Genomic DNA, 22,094 nt, shown 5'->3' on the forward strand with positions numbered 1-22,094 from the left:
CATGACATTGACTTCTTAATTTTCAAATCCTTCTCACAAAGAATCAGGTCCGGATCACATCCAGCAAACATTTCAGAAAGAAATAAAAACCATCTTATACAAACTTTTTTTAAAAATACAGAAAAAAAGGAACATTTCCCAACTGATTTTGTGAAGCTAACATAACCACGAGAGCAAACTCTCACACAGCTGTCAGAGAAAATCCCAGCCTCCCAACCTTCATGACGGCAGGTGCGAACATCCTCAGCAGTATCTTACCCATAAGGAGTAGCGGTGCATGTTACAGATCATGGGGCGGGGGGGGGTGGGGGGGTGGATCCCAGCTCTGCATCAAAAACCAAACAATGTACCTCCCTACATTAACAGAATAAAGGAGAAAATCATTGATTGTCCCAATGATTCAAAAAACACACAAAACAAAGTTCAACACCCTTTCAGAAAGACACCCACACCTATGCAGACTCTGGATTCATGAGAGAGGTGCCACAGAAGAGCCGGGGGCAAGGGCGTCTTCTTGTGAACAAGGCTGGTAGATCTGGATGTTCCCACAGGAAAAAAAAAAAGAGATTTAATCTCTACTTCACTCTTCATAGAAAAATGAAATCTTTTTTTAATTTTTTTTAATGTTTGTTTATTTTTGAAAGAGACAGAAAGAGACACAGCGTGAATGGGGGAGGGGCAGAAAGAGGGAGACACAGAGTCGGAAGCAGGCTCCGGGCTCTGAGCTGTCAGCACAGAGCCCGATGCGGGGCTCGGACTCATGAACTGTGAGATCATGACCTGAGCTGAAGTGAGACACCCAACCGACTCAGCCACCCAGGTGCCCCAGCATCTTAAAATTTTTTTTAATTTGTTAATGTTTATTTATTTTTGAGAGAGAGAGAGCTAGCAGGGGAGGGGCAGAGAGACAGGGAGACACAGAATCTGAAGCAGGCTTCAGGCTCTGAGCTGTCAGAGGAGAGCTCAATGCAGGGCTTGAACCCACAAATGGTGAGATCATGACCTGAGTCAAGGTCAGATGCTTAACCGACTGAGCCACCCAGGCGCCCCAAAAAAACTAATTTTAGGTAAATTATAGATCTAAATGTGAAACCTAAGATCATACAGCTTCTGGAAGACAACATAGAGGATACTTCATCACCTTGAAGTAAACAAAAAGAAAGTTCTTAAACAGAACACGAAATCGCACTCATCATAGAGAAATAGATGGAAATATTAGGCTTTCTCAAAATGAGAATTCTACTCATCAGAAGACATCAGTGAGAGAGAAAAAGCAAACCATGGGCTGAGAGGAGGAATTCTCAATAAGTATATCAAACGTGGGCTGATGTCACAATGTGCAAATATCTTCTAAAAATGAGTAAGGAAAAGACAAATTTTCATGAAAGTTTGGTCAATGACTTGCATTGGTGTTTCACAAAAAACAAACAAAGGGTACCCAAATGGCCAGGCAGGCATGTGAACCGGTTCCCAGCGCCCTTACCCATCTGAGAAATGCCAGTCAAAACCACAAGGAGATGATAACACCACAGTTTCAAAGAAAAAGACAGAAAATTGCAAGAGTTGGTAAGCCTGCTATTAGAACAGTTGAACAAAATGTTGGTACAGCCCCATAAAGCCTTTCTTTTTACGGGAAAAAGTAATCTTTGGAGTCAGTCGGCTACTGGTTGTGATTGGGAAAAAGACACGAGATGAGATTAAGAAGGGCTCAGAGGAGCTTGGAAATGCCGCTTTCCTGTGTCTTGATCTACGTACTTAGAGTAAGCGTGTGTGCAGATCGAGAAAACGCCTTGAGCAATACGCTGAAGAGATGCACCCTCTTCCGGACTTACTGTAATAAAAGGAAATTCATTTTATTTTAAGTTTATTTATTTATTTTGAGAGAGAGAGAGTGAGCTTGTGAGAAGGACAGGGGCAGAGAGAGAGGGGCAGAGAATCCCAAGCAGGCTCCGCACTGTCAGCACAGAGCCCAACGCAGGGCTGGAACCTTCAAACCGTGACCTGAGGCGGGCGCTTCACCGACTGAACCACCCAGATGCCCCGTAAAAAGTAATTTTAAAGGTTGTAGCTCTTACTGTGTTTATCTGCATTTCATGTGTTAGACAACTAAAAAGTCTGAAATAGAATTCAGAGCATGGAAATGCAGAAGTCAACTTCTGCGAAGAAGATTGTATTTCTATTAAGTCCAGCCTCGGTCTACGATAAATGAACAGATTAGCTAAATATGTTTTCTGCTGTTAAACTGCATCTTACTGGTGCAGTCAGGACCCCTGCCGATTTAAGTCTCCAACTACCTCTCATTAATGTGGTCACTTCTGTTTTATGAACAATGCAGCTGTTATTTGCAATTAGCTTTCCACCCTGGGTATCAAGAACTATTGTTTTTTTACCATGAGCATTGTGAAAATCTCACAAGAAGAGGAAAACGGTTTGAGAGTCAAACAGAAACAAAACAAAACAAAGCCAGTTGGATGGACACGTGCTAGTTAGTCACAAGTAGTATCAAAATAAAAGCCATTCCTGAGGCAGTTTTAAGACTGAATTTATCAATGGCTTGTGGAAGTCCTGTTCATTTTAAAAGACAGCAGGTGTTAAAACAATGAGAGTGACCTCCTTTGCACCTGGGTTACAAACCTGCCACAATATTTGTGGAAAAAAACCAGGATAATAATAATAATAATAATAATAATAATAAAAACATCCTGTCATTGGCTAGTTCCTTTTCATTTTTTCTCACACTGGACAGTTTTATTTATAGATAATAAAGCAGTTTAGCAGAAACACTCACACACACACACACACACACAGAGCCATTTCCCGGGGAAGTGATGTTTATTTGACGTAAAATATCTTTGCTGTTTGTGTCGTCTGTTATCTTTGGAATCCCATCCAGACTGTAATGGTCGGATTACTGATACCCATTTTAAATCTGTTCACTAGCATATGCTCAACAAAATCCATCAAATAAGACTCATTTCCAGTCCAATATCCTTCGATACGTTGTTATAATAGACTGGAGAGAAGCCATGACTCAGAGCCGATGTTCGGCTGTGCTCGGGCGTGTAGATTTCAGCTGTCAGAGTCACGTTTATACCTTTCACTGTTATGAAGCCAAAATCTATGCTTCCGGGCGCTTCCGGTGAGCACCCCGCATGGAACAGATCCTCAACATCTGGGATTTCTCCCACGACTGCTGCAAACCCCCAAATCAGGAGCACTGCTAACTGAGATGTGGATTTTGAGCAGACACCCTGGCAACTCCAGGAGCTTACGGGATTAGCTGCTGCGTAACAGCAGGTGGGTCCTAACGCATGCCAAGTGCCCTACAGCCGTTAGTCAGTGAATTCTTATAATAAGCCCTTGAGGTAAGTAGAATTGCCGCTGTGATAAATTAGAACACGTCGCTAACATTGGAGGTTGGTCAGGAAGAGTCAAGAGTGTCAATGGTAGGTCTTGGGACCCCAAGAGCCTGCCAACATTTATTTCCATAACTCTGGCTGGAAGAAAGGAATGCTCTATTCGTGTCCAGCTCTGTATGCAAATGTAGACAGTTCTGTGTGCCACCCATTCTCTTTTGTGCAGCCGCAGCCTCAGACAGGACAGGCGGCAGGCCTGTCATGGCAGAGAGCTTAGCATCTGACACGCTAAAACATGCCTCGTATGCAGAATGACGCTTGATACTTAGAAGCCTGGAAAATGTGTCTTGCATTTGAGAGGAGTCCCTCACATGCGATTTGAACCTTACACTTTCCATTCTTATCTGTCCTGCCTCCTGCAGGCCCATGGGTCTCCCCAGGCACCCATGGGAGCTGAGTCGGAGGCCGGCGCTCCCTGCCCCCCAGCCGTGAAGTCCCTGCGCCGGCGAGGAAAAGACAACGCCAACAACGCTCAGCTACTGAGTTTGCAGAAGGTCTCAGGAGCTAAGTGTGAGCACACGGCCGCTTCCCACCCGGTTGTTGAGCACATGGCAACGTAAAACCACACCACGCTCTGAGGATGCTGGGGAAGGTGGTGAGCGGCATCCTCCAGCTAGGGCGCTTTCGGGAAATCTGCAGTCAGGTGCAGGAGAGTTACTGGACCCAGGGACGCCGCGTGGCCCCCTGCTGGAAGATTACACACGTGGGCTGGCCAGGGAGCGATGGAGGCGATGCCTTCCTTCCATGGGGCCCTGGGGTCCCGGAGAACCTGCCCAGGGTCTCAGGCAGGGTCCTGTGTGCTGTAAGGTCAGAGGGAGACGACCGTGACCCAGCAGAGAAGGCAGGAGTTTGGGACAAAGAGCTGTCGTGGACACGGCGGCCGGGGAGGGGAGGTGCTTCTAGACCAGGGCTGAGAGGTCAGGTGCATTGGCTGAGGAAGATGAGGTCCCGCTCTTTCTTTCCATGCGTCCTAAACATGAGCTCACGCCTCCCCAACGTTACCATGTCCCGGGGGCCCCTCTGGGGCTGCTGTCCTGTCTTCCTCGCTCCGCCCTGCCAGCAGTCACACCTGGCTGCACGTGTCCCCTGCCTCCGGCATGAAGCACGCTGACACCACCTCCAGCCTTCCTCCCGTCACCGGCGCTGAGCCCTCAGTGCCATCCCTGGTCCTCCCCCAGGGCCACACGCGCCTCCTGGGAACATATGAATGGGAGTGCCACCGCTGTCTCCAAAACCTCCATCACCCCAACCGGAAGCTGCGAGCCCAGGCCCTGCTTCTCCAGCCCCCGCGAACCTCCAATCCACACGTCTCTGTACATTTGTCCGGATACGTATCTCATATGAAGGGACATCACGCAGCATTTGTGCTTTGGCACTCGGCCTGCTTCCCTCAGCCTGAGGGCCTCGGGTTCCTCAGCGTTGCTGCAGGTGTCAGATGTTCGTTCCTTCGTGTGGCCGAGCGTTGCTCCACGGTATGGACGCCCTGCACTTCGTTTATCCGTTCACCTGTGTCCCCCTGACCCCCCGCCTTTAGAGTCTCTGTGCTCGGGGAGGACATCGGTTCTCCTGCTCAATGAAACCTCAGCAGCTCTGGGATGGCCACACAGTTCAGTCCAAACCTCCCCGCCTGCCGCATCTGCGATGCCAAGCCTGTCCCCGGTCAAACGGAAATGCCGATTCTCGAATGACTGTGTCTCCAGGCGTCTGCTCAGATGCCTCCCCTCTGCCTGGAATGTTCTCCTCAGGCCACAGCCCTGCTGGTCCTCGGCATGGCCAGCTCAGGTCCCATCTTCCACGTCGCCAAGGGCACCTTGACCCTCTCAGTTCTAAACCCACAGTTGACCTGACGCTGTGGCATTTGGCCTCCTCTGACCTTGACCTCCTCTGCTCTACTCTTTGAAGGCAGAATTCGTATCTGGGTCATCTTTTTCCAGGGCACAGTGTCAAGTCCTGGGCTTTGTGCAGAACCAGCACCAATAAACGTTTGCCCAACGGACTTCACACATGTCAAGACTGCTGGGGACATGGACTTTGTCAGAGACCTAGTCATAGTCGGACTGTGAGGCTGTGTCAAAAGCCGTTTACATTTTAAGTGGGATCGAACATCAAATATTAGGACAAAATACAGTGACTGTGGAAAAGATAGCACTCAATTTAGAGGAAATTACTGGAAAGGTGAGTCAGACTTGGGCACCAGATGTCTAGCAAAGCATAGAGTATGATCACTAAACAAAATAAAGGAAGTATTTTCATGGAGAAGAGAACATGAGACCCTGGAGGCATGGCAGAGGGAATTCTGGGATGGGCCTGGGCAGGGCAGAGCCCCGGACAGGGAGTGCAGGCCAGGCAGCTAACTCCTGGAGGCAATGCTGCCACATCTGTCCCCTGCCCGTGCCACCAGGATGGGAACTCTGAGCCATCCCTGGGACAGGGTGCTTGGCCCAGCTGTGTTTGGTGCGGACAGCTTGGTCTTAGGGTAGAGCGTACGCTTACCTTGTTAGGTTTTAGTCCTGCCGTCACTGGGAAGGAGGAGGGGGGTCACAGGTGAAGGAGAGGGCAAGGAGGCTGGGACCCTGAGAAGGGTCAAGTGGCGCCCCATCTTGGCCGGCCAAGCGGCTTACATGCCACCCTCTCCTAGGAAAAGGCAGAGCTCAGTCTTGCAGTGGGACGACCAGACAGTGGTGTAGACGCAGGAGCTGCTGTTGCGGTACATGAGGTCCCAGCCTTCTGGGAGAGTCAGGTGCCAGTGAGCGGCCGCCCACCCCGCCTGGTGGAGCTGTCACCGTGCCACATTCGGTGGAGAGGCTCCGAGTGGCAGGTGACTCCAAAAAGTAAAGCAGCTCAGGCACAGATCCAGTGACCTTGAACTCCATGCGGAGCCAGAACAGAGGGGTAAAAGGATGTGTGAGTTCTTAGGAAAGGAAGCAGAGATAGCAAGTGTTCTCATCTTGGGTTCCCCCAAAACAAGGCACAGCTGATGAGGCTGGTTCTAAATTCCCATAGTCACTAGCCTGGCACACAGGACGAGGCTGCAGGCACAGCAGAGCTATGTGTTAGCGATGCACTTGACCGAATCCTTGTTTCATGGGGTCACGGAGGACGGGGAGCAACGTGACCCAGAGGCCAGGGTGGCCGGGCAGGTCTACAGCTTGTCGTCTGCCAGGAACTCAGACACATCTCCCAAGCTGTGCTTGGGGTCCCTGGCCTCACAACGACCACAGTGACCCCTCACAGTGACCATCTGGGAACTGGATGGGGTGGCGAACAGGCGGAGTGACACTGGGGGCTCAGCAGGAGAGAGCGGAGGAAGAGCTGCAGGGCTGGCCAACGGCAAGCACCACCTGAGTCAACAGTGAGACGTTGATGAGGTGTCTCCCAGCCCCCACCTGGGAGGCTCTGTGTCACCGGGTTGAGTCTGAAAGACACCATCGACAGAGAACACCGTGACAGAGAGAATGATCCAAGGGAGCTTACCATCTTGCTGAGGCAAAGACCTTGAGGGTGGGCGCCCTGGAGGCAGGAAGACCAGGGCCGGGGCGCAGGGACTTAGCCGTCCACAGGACTGCTCCCTCGGGGAAGGATCCCTCCGCTTGGTCCTGGAGCCTGATGTCCAAGAACGATGTGAGACGTGCAGAACCAGAATGGGCTGGGCGGTCCCTCTCGCTCCCAGTGTTGGCGGATCAGGGACACTGCAGGGACAGGGATGTCCTGGGGGCTGAAGCATCTGACACAGTCGAGTGGACACAACTGAGGGCTCTTGCAGACCCTCCATTACTCCCGAAAATGAGTGTGAGAAGGAAGCCTGGGCTTTTCTGGAAGGTTATTGCCTTTCCTCCTTGAAGGCAGATCAGTCCTCTTTTTCAGTTGCACAGTGGGGACGATCGTGTTTCCCTCAGAAGGCCCATCGGTGGATGTGGGCCCAAATGACTGCCTGTGTGAGAAGATCCTTTTCCCCAGAGACCACGATGCTGCATAAGTTATCAGCTACTGAGGCCAATGTCACCTTCTCCACTGCGTCTACCTGATTCGGCAGCAATGATGTTTTTTTCCTCAAAGGATAAATGACTTGAGAACCACTGTTTTTAATAACAGAAAACAATTTTTTAACAACTATTCATTAAGGTTGTGTCTACCAACAAAGTGCTAATAGTCAATGGCATAGACTTTGAATTGAGGTCATCAGGCGGTTTGCAGGCAACTCCACCATGTATACGGTGTGGCCTTGGACGTCCGGAGGCTCAGTCTCAGTTTTCACAGGTGTAAATGGGGATGCAATTATTACCCACTTCATGGTGCAGATGGGAGGCTAAATGAATGAATGTATGTCGGGTCCGAAACAGTCCCTGTCAGAGGGACCGGTCAGGAAGGGGTCTGCAAAGCTGGTGGGATCAAATCGGAGAATAACGTATTTGTTCTGCCTCGCGGACTGTGGGAGACCTTCCCCACACTGAGGACTTGTCCGTCCTCGGAACATGACTTCTATCTTTGGATTGCTGGATTTCATCATCAAGTGGTTTATTTTGTAGAACAGCTCAAGTTGTGCTGCTGAATGTTGCCCCCACAGCAGCCCATACTGCCGGCTCCCAGGCCAGCAGAATCCGGATTTGGTTCTTGTATCCACCTCTCTGTCTCGCATAATGCAGGGAAATCCGGATTTCTCTAAGACGGTAATGCTGGCCACACTTCCCAGCTGGTCCTGTCTCTCGAGCTGTCGCAGAGTGGGGTTGCAATGTCTGGAGCTGCTGCAGACAGTTTATGACCGTGAGGGAAGCCATCCAACATCTTTGGCATGACTGCTCCAAAACGTGGGAAGACCACCCAAGACCGATGTCACCGAGTCACTGAAACAGCCACCTCTAAAACTCGCTCACCTCTATTCTTATTAAGGGAGACTATCAATCCTCTTACTATTTTTAAGTGTATTTACTTATTTTGAAAGAGACTGAGACAGAGCAAGTGAAGGAGGGGCAGAGAGACAAGGCGACAGAGAATCCAGAGAAGGCTTCACGCCCCCAGCACAGAGCCTGACATGGGGCTGGAACTCACGAACGGTGAGATCATGACGTGAGCTGAAACCAAGAATTGGACACTTAACCCACCGAGCCACCCAGGTGCCCCTAAACCTCCTGTCATGTAAGTCATTAGACATCAGGTTTTCTATTACTTGTATTTGAAAACATGTCAATTCACACCAGTGCCCCATTTCCTGAGGATTTGTGTATTTAGGAATATCAGTTTCAGTGAGAAGAAATATCTTGGGTCACATTTTCCCCCAAAACCTTCGTAAATGTTGCTACCTTTTCATCTGACATTGAGAGTTACTGTAGAGGCCTCTGAGACCACCAGATTCACCGCTTCTCCTCAAGTTCAGTAACACGGCCAGGATATCACTGGTGTGAATTGTTCTGTGCCACTTTTTCCCAGGACCCAGGGAGAACTTTGATCTGCAGATTTAGTTTTCTTATTTCAGAGACATTTCCTTCTATCTTTGGAAAAAATTAACACTGGAGGTCTCTTTTTAAAGAAATACCAACTAATCCTTTTCCAATTGCTTAAATGGTGCAGTCTTTTCCCCTATACATTCACTGTGGTTGATTCAAGCCTTCCCTGTGAATTGTGCCTCGTCGATTTCTTGATCTTTCTAATTTGGTTTCTCTGGCGGATGTTTCTGATTTTCCTTTGGATGTCTTAGCTTTATAATCTTTCTCTTCCCGTTGTGCCACTTCATCTTTTTTTTCAGCCCTTATTCTGTTTCATTCAGTTCATATGAATCTGTTCTACAACATGGGACACATGGGAAGATTTTTCTTCCACTTGGTTACATTTTCTTCCAGATTAGGGTCTTCATCTGTCACACCCACACTGTAATTCCTTTTTTTTCCTTCCCCCGTCACTAAAGTCTTGAACTTGGATAGTGGACTTGCTGCTTCTATCTTATTCATATTAAAACAGATTGCTCTTTGTAAATCTTCTATTTGCTCAAATATATGAAAAATTCTCCTTGCCTGCTTTCTCGCTCTATTGGAATGAGTTTGAAAGCTGGAAGATTGTATTTGTATCTACTTTTCCACGACCCGTATATGCAGTGAGGATTAGGGCTGACCCCCTGGATGCGTGCAAGCGTGGGCTTTGCTTTCTCCTGAGATTCTGGTAAACTCTGCCACCATCCCCCACCCTTGTCAGAAGCCTGCCCCTTTCCTATGACAAACACGTCCTTGGATTTTGGATCTTTGCCTCAACTCAGTGCAAGTCCTAGAGAGTGGCAGCCCCGTGATTCTTCCCAGCTCTGGCCAAGTCCCAGGCCAGGAGGGCTTGTTCCTACTCCTGATAGGCGCCTCTCAAAGGCACTTCCCTGGTGGCTTGCTTCTGTGCTCACCCTCTCACTTTGTGGATTCATGTCTTCTTTGCATCAACAGCATTCATGAGGATTCTTGGCATCTTGTCTGCTTGGTTTCCTTCCCTCGTGGGGATTCTGGGGGGACTAGAGATGAGATTCAGACGCCACACTCCACTGTAGGCTTCTAGTTCACTGAGTGCAGTTCTTGACATTTATAGCACAAAGTTGTACTTAAATTTTTAGTTCTTTCTTTCTCTTCCTTTCTGCTGCTGAATTTTGCTATTCTTTGGTTCCCTTCATCGGCGATTGGGAGAGAGGTTCTGTGATCCAGGCTCAGGCTCTCATTCTTACGTGGGGATCTTCTCCAGGCTCTTTCCACCGCATGGTCCCGGATCTATTCATGTAGGGACTGCGAGTTACAGAATTTGCGACTAAATCGCACTCGTCCCTAAAGAAGAAAGAAGGGCAACGAAGGCAGACACTCGTGGTGACTTGCTAAGAACTGACACCCACACAGCATCCCCACTTACAACATACTAGCTCCCCATCTCGTTTCCATTCCGTCCCGGGACGGGGCTGCTTGTCCTGTATCCCCAGAACCTACGTCTGCGCTCGGCCCAGAGGAGAAGCACAGTCAAGGTAGGAACAAGTGAATGACTATCATCCCATTGCACAGATGGGAGACTGAGGCTACCATCCTCAAGGGCCTTGTCCAAGGCCCATACCTGAAGGTGGATGAAAACGGGGCAAACAGGGCAGCAGGAAGACGACGTGCAGGATGACCTGCGGTGGAAGGGACCTGGGGTGGCCCCAGGACACAGGTCCCCAGAGGCCTCCGGGAGCTCAGCCCCCCACCGTGGCCCCTACGGGGCGGTGCCTCCCCTCCGCGGGACCAGCGTGGCTCAGCGCCGCAGCGCGGTTGCCACGGAAACCAGGCGGCGGCGGCGGCGGCAGCAGCGCAGGCGCCTGGAGCTCAGGGGGGGCGGAGCGCGCCGGGCGAAGGAGCCGGCATTGCGCATGCGTCGCGTCTGGTTGCTAGGTTCCGAGTCGGCGTCGCATCGCGTCGAGTGGCTCGGGTAAGGTTCCTGAGCCTCGGGGTGGCAACAGGAAAGTTCGAATTCCCCTCGGTGCCTGCACCTCTCTGCGGGTGGTCGCCTTTTCCTGCCCAGAGTGAGAGAACATCTCCAATCCCTGTCCCCTCCTCCAGAAGGACCTCTCCGTGGCCGCTCCTGGGGGTGTCCCGACCCCTGCTGCCGGCCGCCCTTCGGAAGGAGAGTGAGGAGCTTCCAGGCGGGCGAGGGAAACAGGGAAAGGAGCCAGCCATGTCGAACGCGTAAGTTGTGGGCTGCCGGGTTAGAGACGTGGGTGGGCTTCTTCGGAAGGAAGGCTGGCTTCGCTTCTTCTCTCTCCTCCTCTCCTTCTAATATTTTAGCAGACATAGGCCCAAGATAGAGCATCAGCTTCTTGTGGACAAGGGATGTCATCCACTTGGGTCTCCCTCCTCCGGGGCCCACTACCTTCCCCCCCGACGGAGATGCGCTCCCGGAAGCCCATCGCTCGTGCCTGCTCAGCCCTTGGCGCTGCATTTTCGAGCAAGGAGCACCTGCAGTACGCTCAGTGCATCACCTGCTTTCCCTTCATCCTGCTCGGCAGTAAACGGATTGCTTTGTGAAAACACGCAGGGCCCCTATTAAGCCAAGAAAGACGTTCCGGAAGCTTTAATACCGCCTTGCCTTCCACCAAGATGGCCAGTCCGGTGGCAGGGTGCTGGCAAGTGTCTGTGCCTAGCAGTGTTCGCACAGCACTTGCTCGGCTGCTATTTCATCCCGGCTTCACCAGGACTTGCTGATTCCGTGGGCTCTACGTGTTTGAAATACAGCAGCGCCTTTGATACTCACAACACCCCTGTAATGTAGGACTTGTGACTAGTGGGGGGGGGGGGGTTCCGTTTAACAGCGGAGGAAACAAGCACAAAGAGGCTAAGTAGTTCACACCCAGCACGCAGACGCTGCCAGCCGGGTTCTGTAGCTCCAGCATGCATGCGGGCTATTTCTAGCCCTATTTTTAGGGGAGGAAGTAAGAGCACAGAGGTCAAGGGCCTGCTGAGATTTTGCGGGTGGGGAAGATCAGGAGCTCCATTGTGGACGTGCTGAGTTTGAAGAGCTGATTGGACATCACAAAGAGGTCAAGTAGGCAGGTGGAGGGTCGAGCCTTGAGTTCAGGAGAGAGGTCTGCGTGTGAAATGTACACTCGACAGGTGTTGGTATGTAGATGGGCTTTATTAACACGGAATGAGGGTAGACAAAGAGAAAGGGGTCCGAGGACAAAGCCTGGAGCCTTGAACCATCTGGTGGCAGCAGACTAGGGACCAGACGCCAGCAGAGGATCAAAGGTGTGATCAGGGAGGAAGAAGCAGAATTGCAGAACTCCGGAAGCCAGAGGAACAAAAAGTAATGTTTCTCGGAGCGGGGAGTGACAGAGTCAGGCGCTGCTGGAGAGTCAGAAGAGAACAGAAAGGGACCATCCATTTAGAGGGGAGGGAGAGGGGACAGGTCAGGTGGTACCCTTGACCCTCAGTGGGGATGGAGCAGGAAGGTGGCCAGGAGTGGAAGGGACCAGGAGGAGGAACGAGGTAGGTAGTGAGTCCTGCCAACTTTTGAAAGGAGTTTTGCTATAAGGGGAGCCTGGGTGGTTGAGCATCTGACTTCGGCTCAGGTCCTGATCTCACAGTTTGTGGGTTCAAGCCCCATGTCAGGCTCCATGGAGCCTAAAGCCTGCTTCGGATTCCGTGTCTCCCTCTCTCTCTGCCCTTCCCCTGCTCATTCTCTCCCTCTCTCTGTCTCTCTCTCTCAAAAACAAACAAACAAAATAAAAGGAGTTTTGCTATAAGCTGGTGCAAGACTGTGGAGCCAGGAGACAGATCTTGTTTTAAGCGGGGAAGCGATGGCATGTTTGTTGGCCGCAGAGACTGGGCTCGTGGTGAAGGAATCGGGATGGTGGGGAGGACGGAGAAGCAGGGTGATGTTCGGGGGGGGGGGGGGGGGGGGGGGGGGGGGGGGGGGGGGGGGGGGGGGGGGGGGGGGGGGGGGGGGGGGGGGGGGGGGCGGAGTCCATCAGCAAACGTGGGTCTCGGGGCAGAGGTCTCGTGGGGCCTGGAAAGACGGTGTAGGTCGTAGACCGTGGAGACACTGAGGAGTGAGGTAATAGCACCGGATGAAAGGGGGTTCGAAGCTAGAGAGTAGGGTGGCGTGAAGAACGGGCAGGATGGTCTGGAAGGGGCAGTGAGGAACAGGGACCTTGACCCTGTGCCCCCACTGAGGTCCAAAGAGTCTGAGTGGAGGGAGGGCCTCTCATGAAGCCTGCAGGGGAGAAGAGCTGGGTCTCCCTTAAGCAAGAAAGCCTAGGGAACATTCTGGAAAGAGGACAAACAGGAGAATTTGAAGACTGAATAAAATATCGTGAAGAGAATTCCCAAGTTTACAAGATTTAGATTTCCCATCCAAGTACCTGGTGTGTCTGAAGCCAAGGCTTCCCCTCCCCCACCCCCAGTTACAGAAAAACCGCCAAAATCTAGAAATAACAATCTGGTCGTTATCAACCGTTGTATTCTGTCTTCTCCACCCACAATCCTCCTGACCTCCAAATCTGTTTCTTGGTCATTTGCTCAAAGCCTGAAACCAATCATGTTCTTAAACAAAATTCTACAGAGTCTCATGGATAAAATGCCATCTTCTCTTTACAAGGCGAGTTTTAAGCTTCCTAGAACAGTTTCACATCTGTTATCCTGCCCCACAGCAATCCCTGGGGGCATCCCAGAGGAGGCATTGTTATCCAGATTGGCCGCTTGAGCAAGTAAAGGCATCAGGAGGGTCAGTGACCAGCCCTCCCCCCCAGCTACCCCAGGAGACAGATTCTGATTCTAAACCTAGGGCACTTTTACCTTCACAACCCCCCTTGCCACGCCCAAGGAAACTAAAAACACTGGTCCACACCCGCACCAGCACGGATTCGGATTCAGGAACACCCTTGGCGCAATTCTGTGTCCATCACCTGAAGGCTGGGTCAGAGGGTGGGGGCATGTGCCCGGGAGTGTACGTGGCAAGCAAGAAGGGGGTGGCACGTAACAAGGCACGTTACGGCACCTGTGAACTTGGAAAACGTGGTGCTGGGTAAAAGGAGCCAGTCAGCGGGGCGCCTGCTGGGCGGGTCCACGTACAGGAAGTGCCCACCACAGTAGGCAGGGACAGAAATTAGATTAATGGTCGCCAGAGGCTGGGAGGAGGAGGCCTGGGGGGACAGCCAGTGGGTATGGGGTTCCTCCTGGAGATGGAAGTGTTCTCGGGGTCCCTGGGTTGCACTGTCGCTTAAGTGTCCTACTGGGTTGCCGCTCAGGTCATGATCTCACGGCTTTGTGGGTTCGAGCACTGTCAGCGCAGAGCCTGCTTGGGATTCTCTCCTCCCCGCCCCCCTGTCTGTCTCACCCCTGCTCACTCTGTCTCTGTCTCTGTCAAAATAAATAAGTAAACCTAAAGAAAATGCTCTCAAATTAGAGGTGGTGGTTGTGAATATGCTAAAAACCACTGGCCTGGGCACTTATAAAGGATAAATTCATGGTGTGTGACTTTAGCTGATGTTCTTATTTAAAAATCATGTTGCTAGCCAACAGACATGGAACAATGCCCAGCGTCACTCAGCATCAGGGAAGCACAAATCAAAACCACACTGAGATACCACCCCACACCAGTCAGAGTGGCCAAAATGAACAAATCAAGAGACTATAGATGCTGGCAAGGGTGTGGAGAGACGGGCACCCTCCTACACTGTTGGTGGGAATGTAAACTGGTGCAGCCGCTCTGGAAAACAGTGTGGAGACTCTTCAAAAAACTATCCATAGAACTCCCCTATGACCCAGCAATAGCTCTGCTAGGGATTTACCCAAGAGATACAGAAGTGCTGATGCATAGGAGCACATGTACCCCAATGTTCATAGCGGCACTGTCAACAATAGCCAAAACATGGAAGGAGCCTAAATGTCCATCACCTGATGAGTGGATCAAGAAGATGTGGTATATCTACACAATGGAGTTTTACATGGCAATGAGAAAGAATGAAATATGGCCATTTGTAGCAAAGTGGATGGACCTTGAGGGTGTCATGCTAAGCGAAATAAGTCAGGCAGAGAAGGACAGATACCATATGTTGTCACTCATAGGTCTAACAGGAGAGACCTAACAGAGGACCATGGGGAGGGGAGGGGGAAAGAGAGCTGGGGAGAGGGAGGGAGGCAAACCATGAGAGACTCTTGAGTACTGAGAACGAACTGAGGGCTGACGGGGGAGGGGAGAGGGGAAGAGGGGTGATGGTCATGGAGGAGGGCGCTTGTGGGGATGAGCACTGGATCTTGAATGGAAACCAATTTGACAATAAACTATAAAAGAAAGAAAGAAAAAAATTAAAAATCACCTTGCCACCCCCCTCGTGTCACATAATGTCCCCAGGCGCTGGCTCAGTAGGAGACTCGGGGACTGAGGGGCAGCGAGGAGGGGGGGCTGCAGGGGGCATGGGGGTCCCCAGCTGCTGGCAGCCCCGAGGTGGCCGGGCTGTGCCCGGCGGGCACACGCGCAGGAGCGTCAGGACGGCAGGGAAGCTGGAGGGCAGTGAGGCTGAGGTCACTCCCCGGAGAAAAGCCTAACGGTGCGGAGGTCGGCCTGCTCACATGGCTACTTAGTATTTCCCATCAGCCAGTGACCCCTGCCTGGTCCTTCTGACCAGGGTCGCCTGAAAGGCAGCAGGTGAGGGAGACAGAGGTTGCCGCCGGAATGGCGGGACTCGGAAGGCTCAAGAAGGCCCAGAGTTCCAGTTAGGGGTCAGCTCAGCCTTGGCCTTGGAGCCGTTTCTGCACCCTTGACCCTGGATGGAAGCCAGTGAGCGCACTGGGCGAAGGCAGCGAGGCCTCCCCGGGCTGGGTCTGTCCCGAACCGGGGTCCAGAATGTCCTTTCTTACATTCTGGGTGTGTACCGTCCATTCATTTGGGTCTCTTGCCCCCGGTGGAGGCCTCCCCTCCCAACGTCCCTTGCTCACGATGGGTGATGTCTTTGTGGGAATCGGGTCACCCCACCTGCCCCCACGGAGACAGCCTCCTTGGGGTGCTGCACAACCTCAGTGCTCACTGGTGTGTTCCACACTGTGAAGTCTGCTGAGCGCCCGTCTCCTATGACTGCCCCCGCCCCCAGTCAGAAATCAGGACTGGCTCTGTTTGTGGAGACCTCCAGGGTCTTACTCCCAAATTCTTGGTGATATTAAATCTGCATGTCAGTCTCAGGAGTCTGCTTTCTTTTTGTCTGGTCTCTCCTGCCTTCTGTCTCTTCCGGCCTCTGCAGCTAGCCTTCTAGAATTTTCTTCAGTTGCATCTTGTGTGGCCCCCACCGCATTGATTTTTAGATGTTTCATCAGTACCGGGAGTGAGGTCTCGTTTTTCATTATTTTACTCTGCGTTTAGTTCCTATGGCTTTTATCAATGATTTGCAACTTCATTGTACCCATTCACTTCTTATATTCTGTTGCTGACACCCTTGCATTTTGTAACTGTGTCATTTACAAGCAGTGTCTTAAATCTTTTGTATGAATCCCTTTTCATTGGGCTTCATCCTGTTTTAACTCCTGCCTTCCAGATTTCTAGTGTGTCTCCTGGAGATAGTTTTGGTCTCTGGTGTTCAGTGTTTTGGGTTTTTTTGTTTGTTTGTTTTTTAAATGTTTATTTATTTTTGAGAGACAGAGAGACAAGGCATGAACAGGAGAGAGGAAGAGAGAGAGGGAGACACAGAATGTGAAGCAGGTCCAGGCTCGGAGCTGTCAGCACAGAGCCCGATGCAGGGCTGGAACTCATGACCTGCGAGATCGTGATCTGAGCCTAAGTCAGCCGCTTAACCGACTGAGCCCCCCGGCGCCCCTGGTGCTCAGTGCCTTGGAGGGCTGGCAGCATCTGCTCTGAGTATGGGGACCATATTCCTAATCAGGCATCTGCCATGAATTAAGTTCATTGAGCATTTCTTGGCCCCGTGGACATAATCTTCGGCTGGTGCTGTCCTGCTGCTGTACTTAGCTCTGTTTTTATTTATGTGGTGCCCCCGCAGACCCCCGGGGTGACCCCTCCGCTGGCCACCGGGAGCCGCGCCTTTGATCCGGCGCTGACCGCTGTCCCCGCCAGAATGTTAGGTCCAAGCTCGAAACAAAATTGGCCTGTCATTGTCGTCTGTGATGTCCAGACAGGTGTGGCCACAGAACACACCACACGGTTTTCTGTCTTACGTGCACGTTTGCTCTGCAGCCGCTGCACCGGTCACGTCAGGGGACGCGGGGCTCTGCCATCCCCCCTCGGAGTCGGAGTCGGGGCTCTGGTGGACTGAGAACCTGCCCCGCCCCCGGCGCCCTGCGCAGCCTCACCGCCCCCCTGCCCGGGCGGGGGCTTGTTAAGCCAGCCGCGACTGCTCCTTGGGGTCTGTGGTTTCTGCTCCCCCCCCCCCCCCCGCCCCGTTTGCCTGTCGTTTTAAGGCCCAGCAGGCAGAGTGGCCACCGAGCAGGACACTGGCGCCAGGTGGGGGGCCGCTGCTCTCATGTTGGGCAGCGCGTCCAACAAACAGCCACTTCTGCCAGGAGCGGCCGGCCCTGTGCTCAGGCGGAGTCTGACTTTCCCCTAAAAAGTCCCTTCCTCATCGAGTCGCTGGCAGGGCGTTCCTTACTGACAGTATTTTTTAACGATGGCCAAGCTTGGAGACAGGCGGCACGGGCGCCCAGGGACAGCGCCCAGGGCAGCACTCGGTACCAAACTCGGTGGCGTGCCGGGGAGTAGGTTTTCAACCGTAAATTGTTTTCTGGTGTGTCCATCAGAACTCTGCCCCATGAGGCATTCACTCTCCCTCGCTTTTGCCCCAAAGACCAGGGGACCGCACAGTGGCTCAGAGTAGGGGCGCGGGAGCCAGACCGCCCGGCCGTGGACCCTGCATTCAAGGTCAGGGTTAGGGTTGGGCCGCTGCTTTGAGAGACTTGGCCGTGAAACCGCGGTGCCAGTAGTCCCTGCCCCAGGGGTGGTCGGGTTTACATGAGCGAGGGTGTGGAAAGCACTTGGGACAGTGACCGACGTGACGCCCTCGTGGGAGCTGGGTGATCGTCTGACCTTTGGCCAGAAAGATGACCCTCTCTCGTCTCTGTTCCAAGGACATAAACATAATGGATTAACGGGGCGCCTGGGGGGCTCAGTCGGTTAAGCATCTGACGTCGGCTCAGGTCAGGATCTCACAGTCTGATGAGCTCAAGCCCCCGCATCGGGCTCGGTGCTGACCGCTCGGAGCCGGGAGCTGCTTCCGATCCTGTGTCTCCCTCTCTCTCTGCCCCTCCCCTGCTTGTGCGTGTGCTCACAGGCATGCTCGCTCTCTCTCTCTCTCTCTCTCTCTCTCTCTCTCTCTCATAAATAAACTTCAAAAGTGATCACTTCCCCGTAGTCTCCCTTTAAAAAAATAATAAAATAAAAAATGTTTTATTTTTAAAACATTTTTATCTTTAAAAATGTTTTCAATTGTTCTTTGAGTTTATATGAATCGGTAACATACTAATATGTATTTACTAGTGTCATATTACATTTTTAAATAAGATGAAGATATTTTAACTTGAGACATGAAAGAATTGGAATTTTTACTGCAAGGTGAGACGTCAGCACCAGGAGCGGAGCGTGTGGCAGCAGGCCAGCCGGGCCGGGGCAGGGACGGGCTCTGTGCCCGGGGGCCGCCGCCTCGTGGAGCCTCGCTCCAGCCGGCCTGGAGACCTGCAGCTGGAGCCCCGTGAATCCGGGTGGGGTCACCCTTCCTGGCAGGACAGAGGCGTGCGTGTGAGACCCCCCTTCTCGGCTGGGGGGCAAGCGCGGGAGGCATGGACGCTCGGAATGTATAAGGAACCCCCAGAAATTAATGGAAAAACAGTCCCACATAAAAACAAGCAACGCGAATGAGGAAACAACCCGAGGAAGAGAATTCCCAAACGACCCATGTGCGTGGAGATACTCCGTCTCATTTGCAACCCGGTAAACGGACGTTAGACGGGGGAGACCCAGTTTCTCACCCGTCATCTCTGCGAGAGTGGGGAGGTCGTACTTTCTGGTGCTGGTTCTTTTGTTTTTGGTCAAGGTGCAGGTGGCGGCACCGTGCCAAATCAGGGTCCGGAGCTCAGACTCGCGTGGACTGGGCTCGGACACCCCCCTCCCCCCCTCCCGGCAGGGCGCCTCCAGCCCCCCACTTCACAGAGGGGCCCAGGAGCCCCGAGCATGGAGCATCCGCCACGAGCATCTCCCGTAACACGGGTCACGGGCTGTGGTCAAGTCCAGTACGTGATGGTCACAGTTGTCGGAGGACAGTGCAGAGCAGGGGTGAGGGAGAACAGAGAGCAGAGGGCGTAGCGGGCGTGCCTGGGAATGACCTTGGGAGGGTCCAGGCGGGTCCCAGGTAAGCAAGGTGGACTGAATGAGCATTTCCATCCCGTCTCTCCCCGAGTCACCTCCAGAATGGGAAGAGAGGGTTTCAAGGCCATCCATGCAGGAGGGCGGGGGAGCGTTTGAGCGCTTGACAGGAGAGGTCAGGAAAACACGGAAGGAGAGAGCAGATGGGATGAGAGGGAAGAGGCAGCCGGAGAACTCGGTGCCTGCAGGGCAGCCAGGGGCAGGAAGGGGCAGCCAGGAAAGGCCCACCTTCCAGCGGAACCCTGGGAAGAGAGAGAGCCAGGCCTGGTCCTCCTGAGTGGGGCTGACGGCCGTAGGGCTGCGTAAGGGGCCTTTCGCCCCAGAGAGCAGGTGCCCAGCCCCTCCCACGCTGGCAGAAGAGGCTCGTGCCCCAGCCTGGACCCAGATGAACACGGAATTGTCCGCGCCCACCCCCCCCCCCGCCTTGACCCACTGGGTGCATTCTGGCAGAGATGGGAACCGCCCTGGCCAGTGCAGAAGACCTGATGGGCTGGCACCCACATTCACGGGTTGCCCACTTGTTCCAGGGCAAGGACCTGGATCCCGCCCCGCCCCCCCCAGGAAGCCCATTAGTTCATAAGCCTCTTTCCAGACACTGAACTTCTCCTTTAGCGGTTCATCTGGTTCTGGGATAGAAAAACCTGAGATCACTCAGACTTTCAACAACAGCAGCAGCCAATCGTGGACGCACTGGTCAGGGTCTGGGCAGGGAGAGGATGGCACCCTCAGCAGGGCAGTTAATAAAGGGACCTGCGGGAGAGATGTGGACGGAGTCTGGAAGAAGCGACGAGGGAGGGCGTGGTGTCCTGGGGCTCCGCAGCCGAGAGAGGCCGCGTCCGGAGCCCCGGGTGTAGGAGGCGCCCGGCCACCCGCGGGCTGACTCACCGGGAGGCAGCGAGAGAGGGCACAGCGCCATCTCGCCTCCTCCCCCCCACCACGTCCACGGACTCAGACAGGGGCAAGGACCCCGATGACCCCTCACAAGGCTCAGCCTCCTGGCCAGCGCACTCACTTTTTATGCCAAACATTTTACGGTTCTAAGGCTCCTGGGTGTTACTTCGAGCTGTAAATCCCCCATTCCCCACCGCGGATGGTCATCTGTCGGTGAGTATCCTGCAGTTTATTCATCCATCTCTCGTTCATGAACTACCGGGTTATCCCGTGTGTGGACCCTTAACAAACAAGTACTCTTTGTTCGTTCTCGTTCATTCTCAACTCTGAATCAGAAGCATTTCTCTGCGGTGTAATCGTTCATAGCGTCTGCTCACGTTCGACTTCCTACGATGGTCTGGAACGGCTTTCCTGCGTGGCCGTTCCAGTTTATACCCCCTCCCAGCTGTGTGTCTGGACAGACCAGGTGACCGTTCAGGTTATCAACTTCTTCGTCTTTGAAGGAGCGTAATAATGCAGGCTTTATGGGCGTAGTGGGGAATCGCTTTTTATCATTTGGGTGAGAAGTCTTTCAAGCTACGTATTTGATCGTAATAGCCGTGGTCATGTCCAAAATCACATGCGCCTCAGGACGCAGGTGGTCCACAGGGCCTTGTAAGGACACGCCGCGTTCCTGGTTCGTGCTTGATGCTGTGGTACTGCTTGTTGTGCCAGACGCCGTTCCATGTGGCTTACAAGGACTGTTTGCCTTGTCTCTGTCTTCCCTCAGGATGTATAACAAGATGTGGCATCAGACCCAAGAAGCCCTCAATTCTCTGCTTGATAAAGAGTCTGAGAGTACGACAGAACCCCGAAGAAACCAAGTTCTCGTCTTCCAAATGCTGGCCACCTTCTACATAAAATACCTGCAGATCTTCAGAAACCTGGAGAATGTCTACGACCAGATCGTCCACCCCCAGAAGCGGCTGCTGATCCGAAAAATCCTGGATGGGGTGATGGGTCGCATCCTGGAACTGAAGAATGAGATGGTAGAGTTGGAACTAACCGAGTTCCATTATTTCGATGACGTCCTACAGGACCTGAAGTTGGCGCCTGTGAGTACTCAGCCTCTTTTCTTCTCAGGGTCTTGCTTTAGATCAGCTCCGTGTGCCTGTAACCAATGTTCGACGGGCTTCCTAGACACATTGCTGGATGTTGCACGAAAAGGTGGAGCGTTGCCCGTCAGTCGGGCCGTACTGCCGTGGGCCGGGAGTGGGTTCCTGTGGTCGTGGGCAAATCCTCGCACAGTCCTTGGGTCCAGTGGTGTGGCCTTGCTTGTCACGGTGGCATCTGCCCAGGCCTGTCGGATGGAGGAGGCCAACCTTTTCCCAAATATCCTGTGGCACAAACCCTCCCAATTTCCAGTCGCAGTGCCCCTACTTTTGTGTCCAAAGGAGACCTCTTTCCGCCTTAGTTTCCCCCCATCTTCCTCAGGGTGAGCGCCTGTGTGGCGGGTTCCTTATTACAGGTGGGTGTGTCTCTTCCCTCCTCTGGGTCTTTGGTGAGTTGGGGATTCATGGCAATAGGCGTCTGCGGCTCAGACAAGAAAGAGGGGCTCTCTCTCTCTCTCCCTCTCTCTCTCTCCCCCCCCCTCTCTCTCTCTCTCTGATGCCCTGGAGCTGAGGGCCTCTATCTCTCCACCACCGCCCTTCCGACCCCCACTGCCAGACGTCCGAGTCCCTTCTGACGCCTCCGTCTGGCTGAGTCTGCCAGAGACCAGGGGACAGCCCGTTGCGGTGTCACCATCCTGTGAGCTCAGTCTTCATTTCGAAAGGAATGTTTCCCTAAAATAAAATTAAAAGGAGACAGTGTTCAATTTTCTACATGGCGTGTAATGCTTCTTCCTTTTGAAAACATTCGAGATTCTATAAAGGTGACGTTTCTTTCTGGAATCGGCTTTTCTAG

At 52.8% G+C, this 22,094-nt stretch overlaps 1 protein-coding gene and 2 long non-coding RNA genes across 5 annotated transcripts in view; 1 reads left to right on the plus strand and 2 right to left on the minus strand.

Moving 5' to 3' along the window:
• Positions 1-7,382, minus strand: part of LOC115286304 — an 8,305-nt gene extending 923 nt beyond the window's left edge. Inside the window, exon 1 of one of the 2 annotated variants that reach the window (XR_003905982.1) lies at positions 6,891-7,382. This is a non-coding gene — a long non-coding RNA (uncharacterized LOC115286304). Of the gene's footprint in view, positions 1-1,755; positions 1,834-6,890 lie in introns of those variants that run through there. The other variant, XR_003905983.1, reaches the window with a different exon arrangement.
• Positions 7,383-8,564: 1,182 nt separating this feature from the next.
• On the minus strand, positions 8,565-10,635 carry LOC115286303. Its single transcript, XR_003905981.1, has 2 exons — positions 10,479-10,635; positions 8,565-10,201 (listed from the first exon to the last, which is right to left on the minus strand). It is a non-coding gene; the product is annotated as an uncharacterized LOC115286303 (long non-coding RNA).
• A 183-nt stretch (positions 10,636-10,818) lies between these two features.
• IQCA1 (IQ motif containing with AAA domain 1) overlaps positions 10,819-22,094 on the plus strand; it is a 137,128-nt gene continuing 125,852 nt past the window's right edge. The window contains exons 1-3 of one of the 2 annotated variants that reach the window (XM_029933556.1): positions 10,819-10,829; positions 10,961-11,086; positions 20,920-21,244. In XM_029933556.1, the coding sequence (XP_029789416.1) occupies positions 11,076-11,086; positions 20,920-21,244 (336 nt within the window). In that variant the 5' untranslated portion in view covers positions 10,819-10,829; positions 10,961-11,075. The other variant, XM_029933557.1, reaches the window with a different exon arrangement.

This window comes from Suricata suricatta, chromosome 3 (genome assembly GCF_006229205.1).
Source record: "Suricata suricatta isolate VVHF042 chromosome 3, meerkat_22Aug2017_6uvM2_HiC, whole genome shotgun sequence".
In the NCBI taxonomy this organism is placed as follows: domain Eukaryota; kingdom Metazoa; phylum Chordata; class Mammalia; order Carnivora; family Herpestidae; genus Suricata; species Suricata suricatta.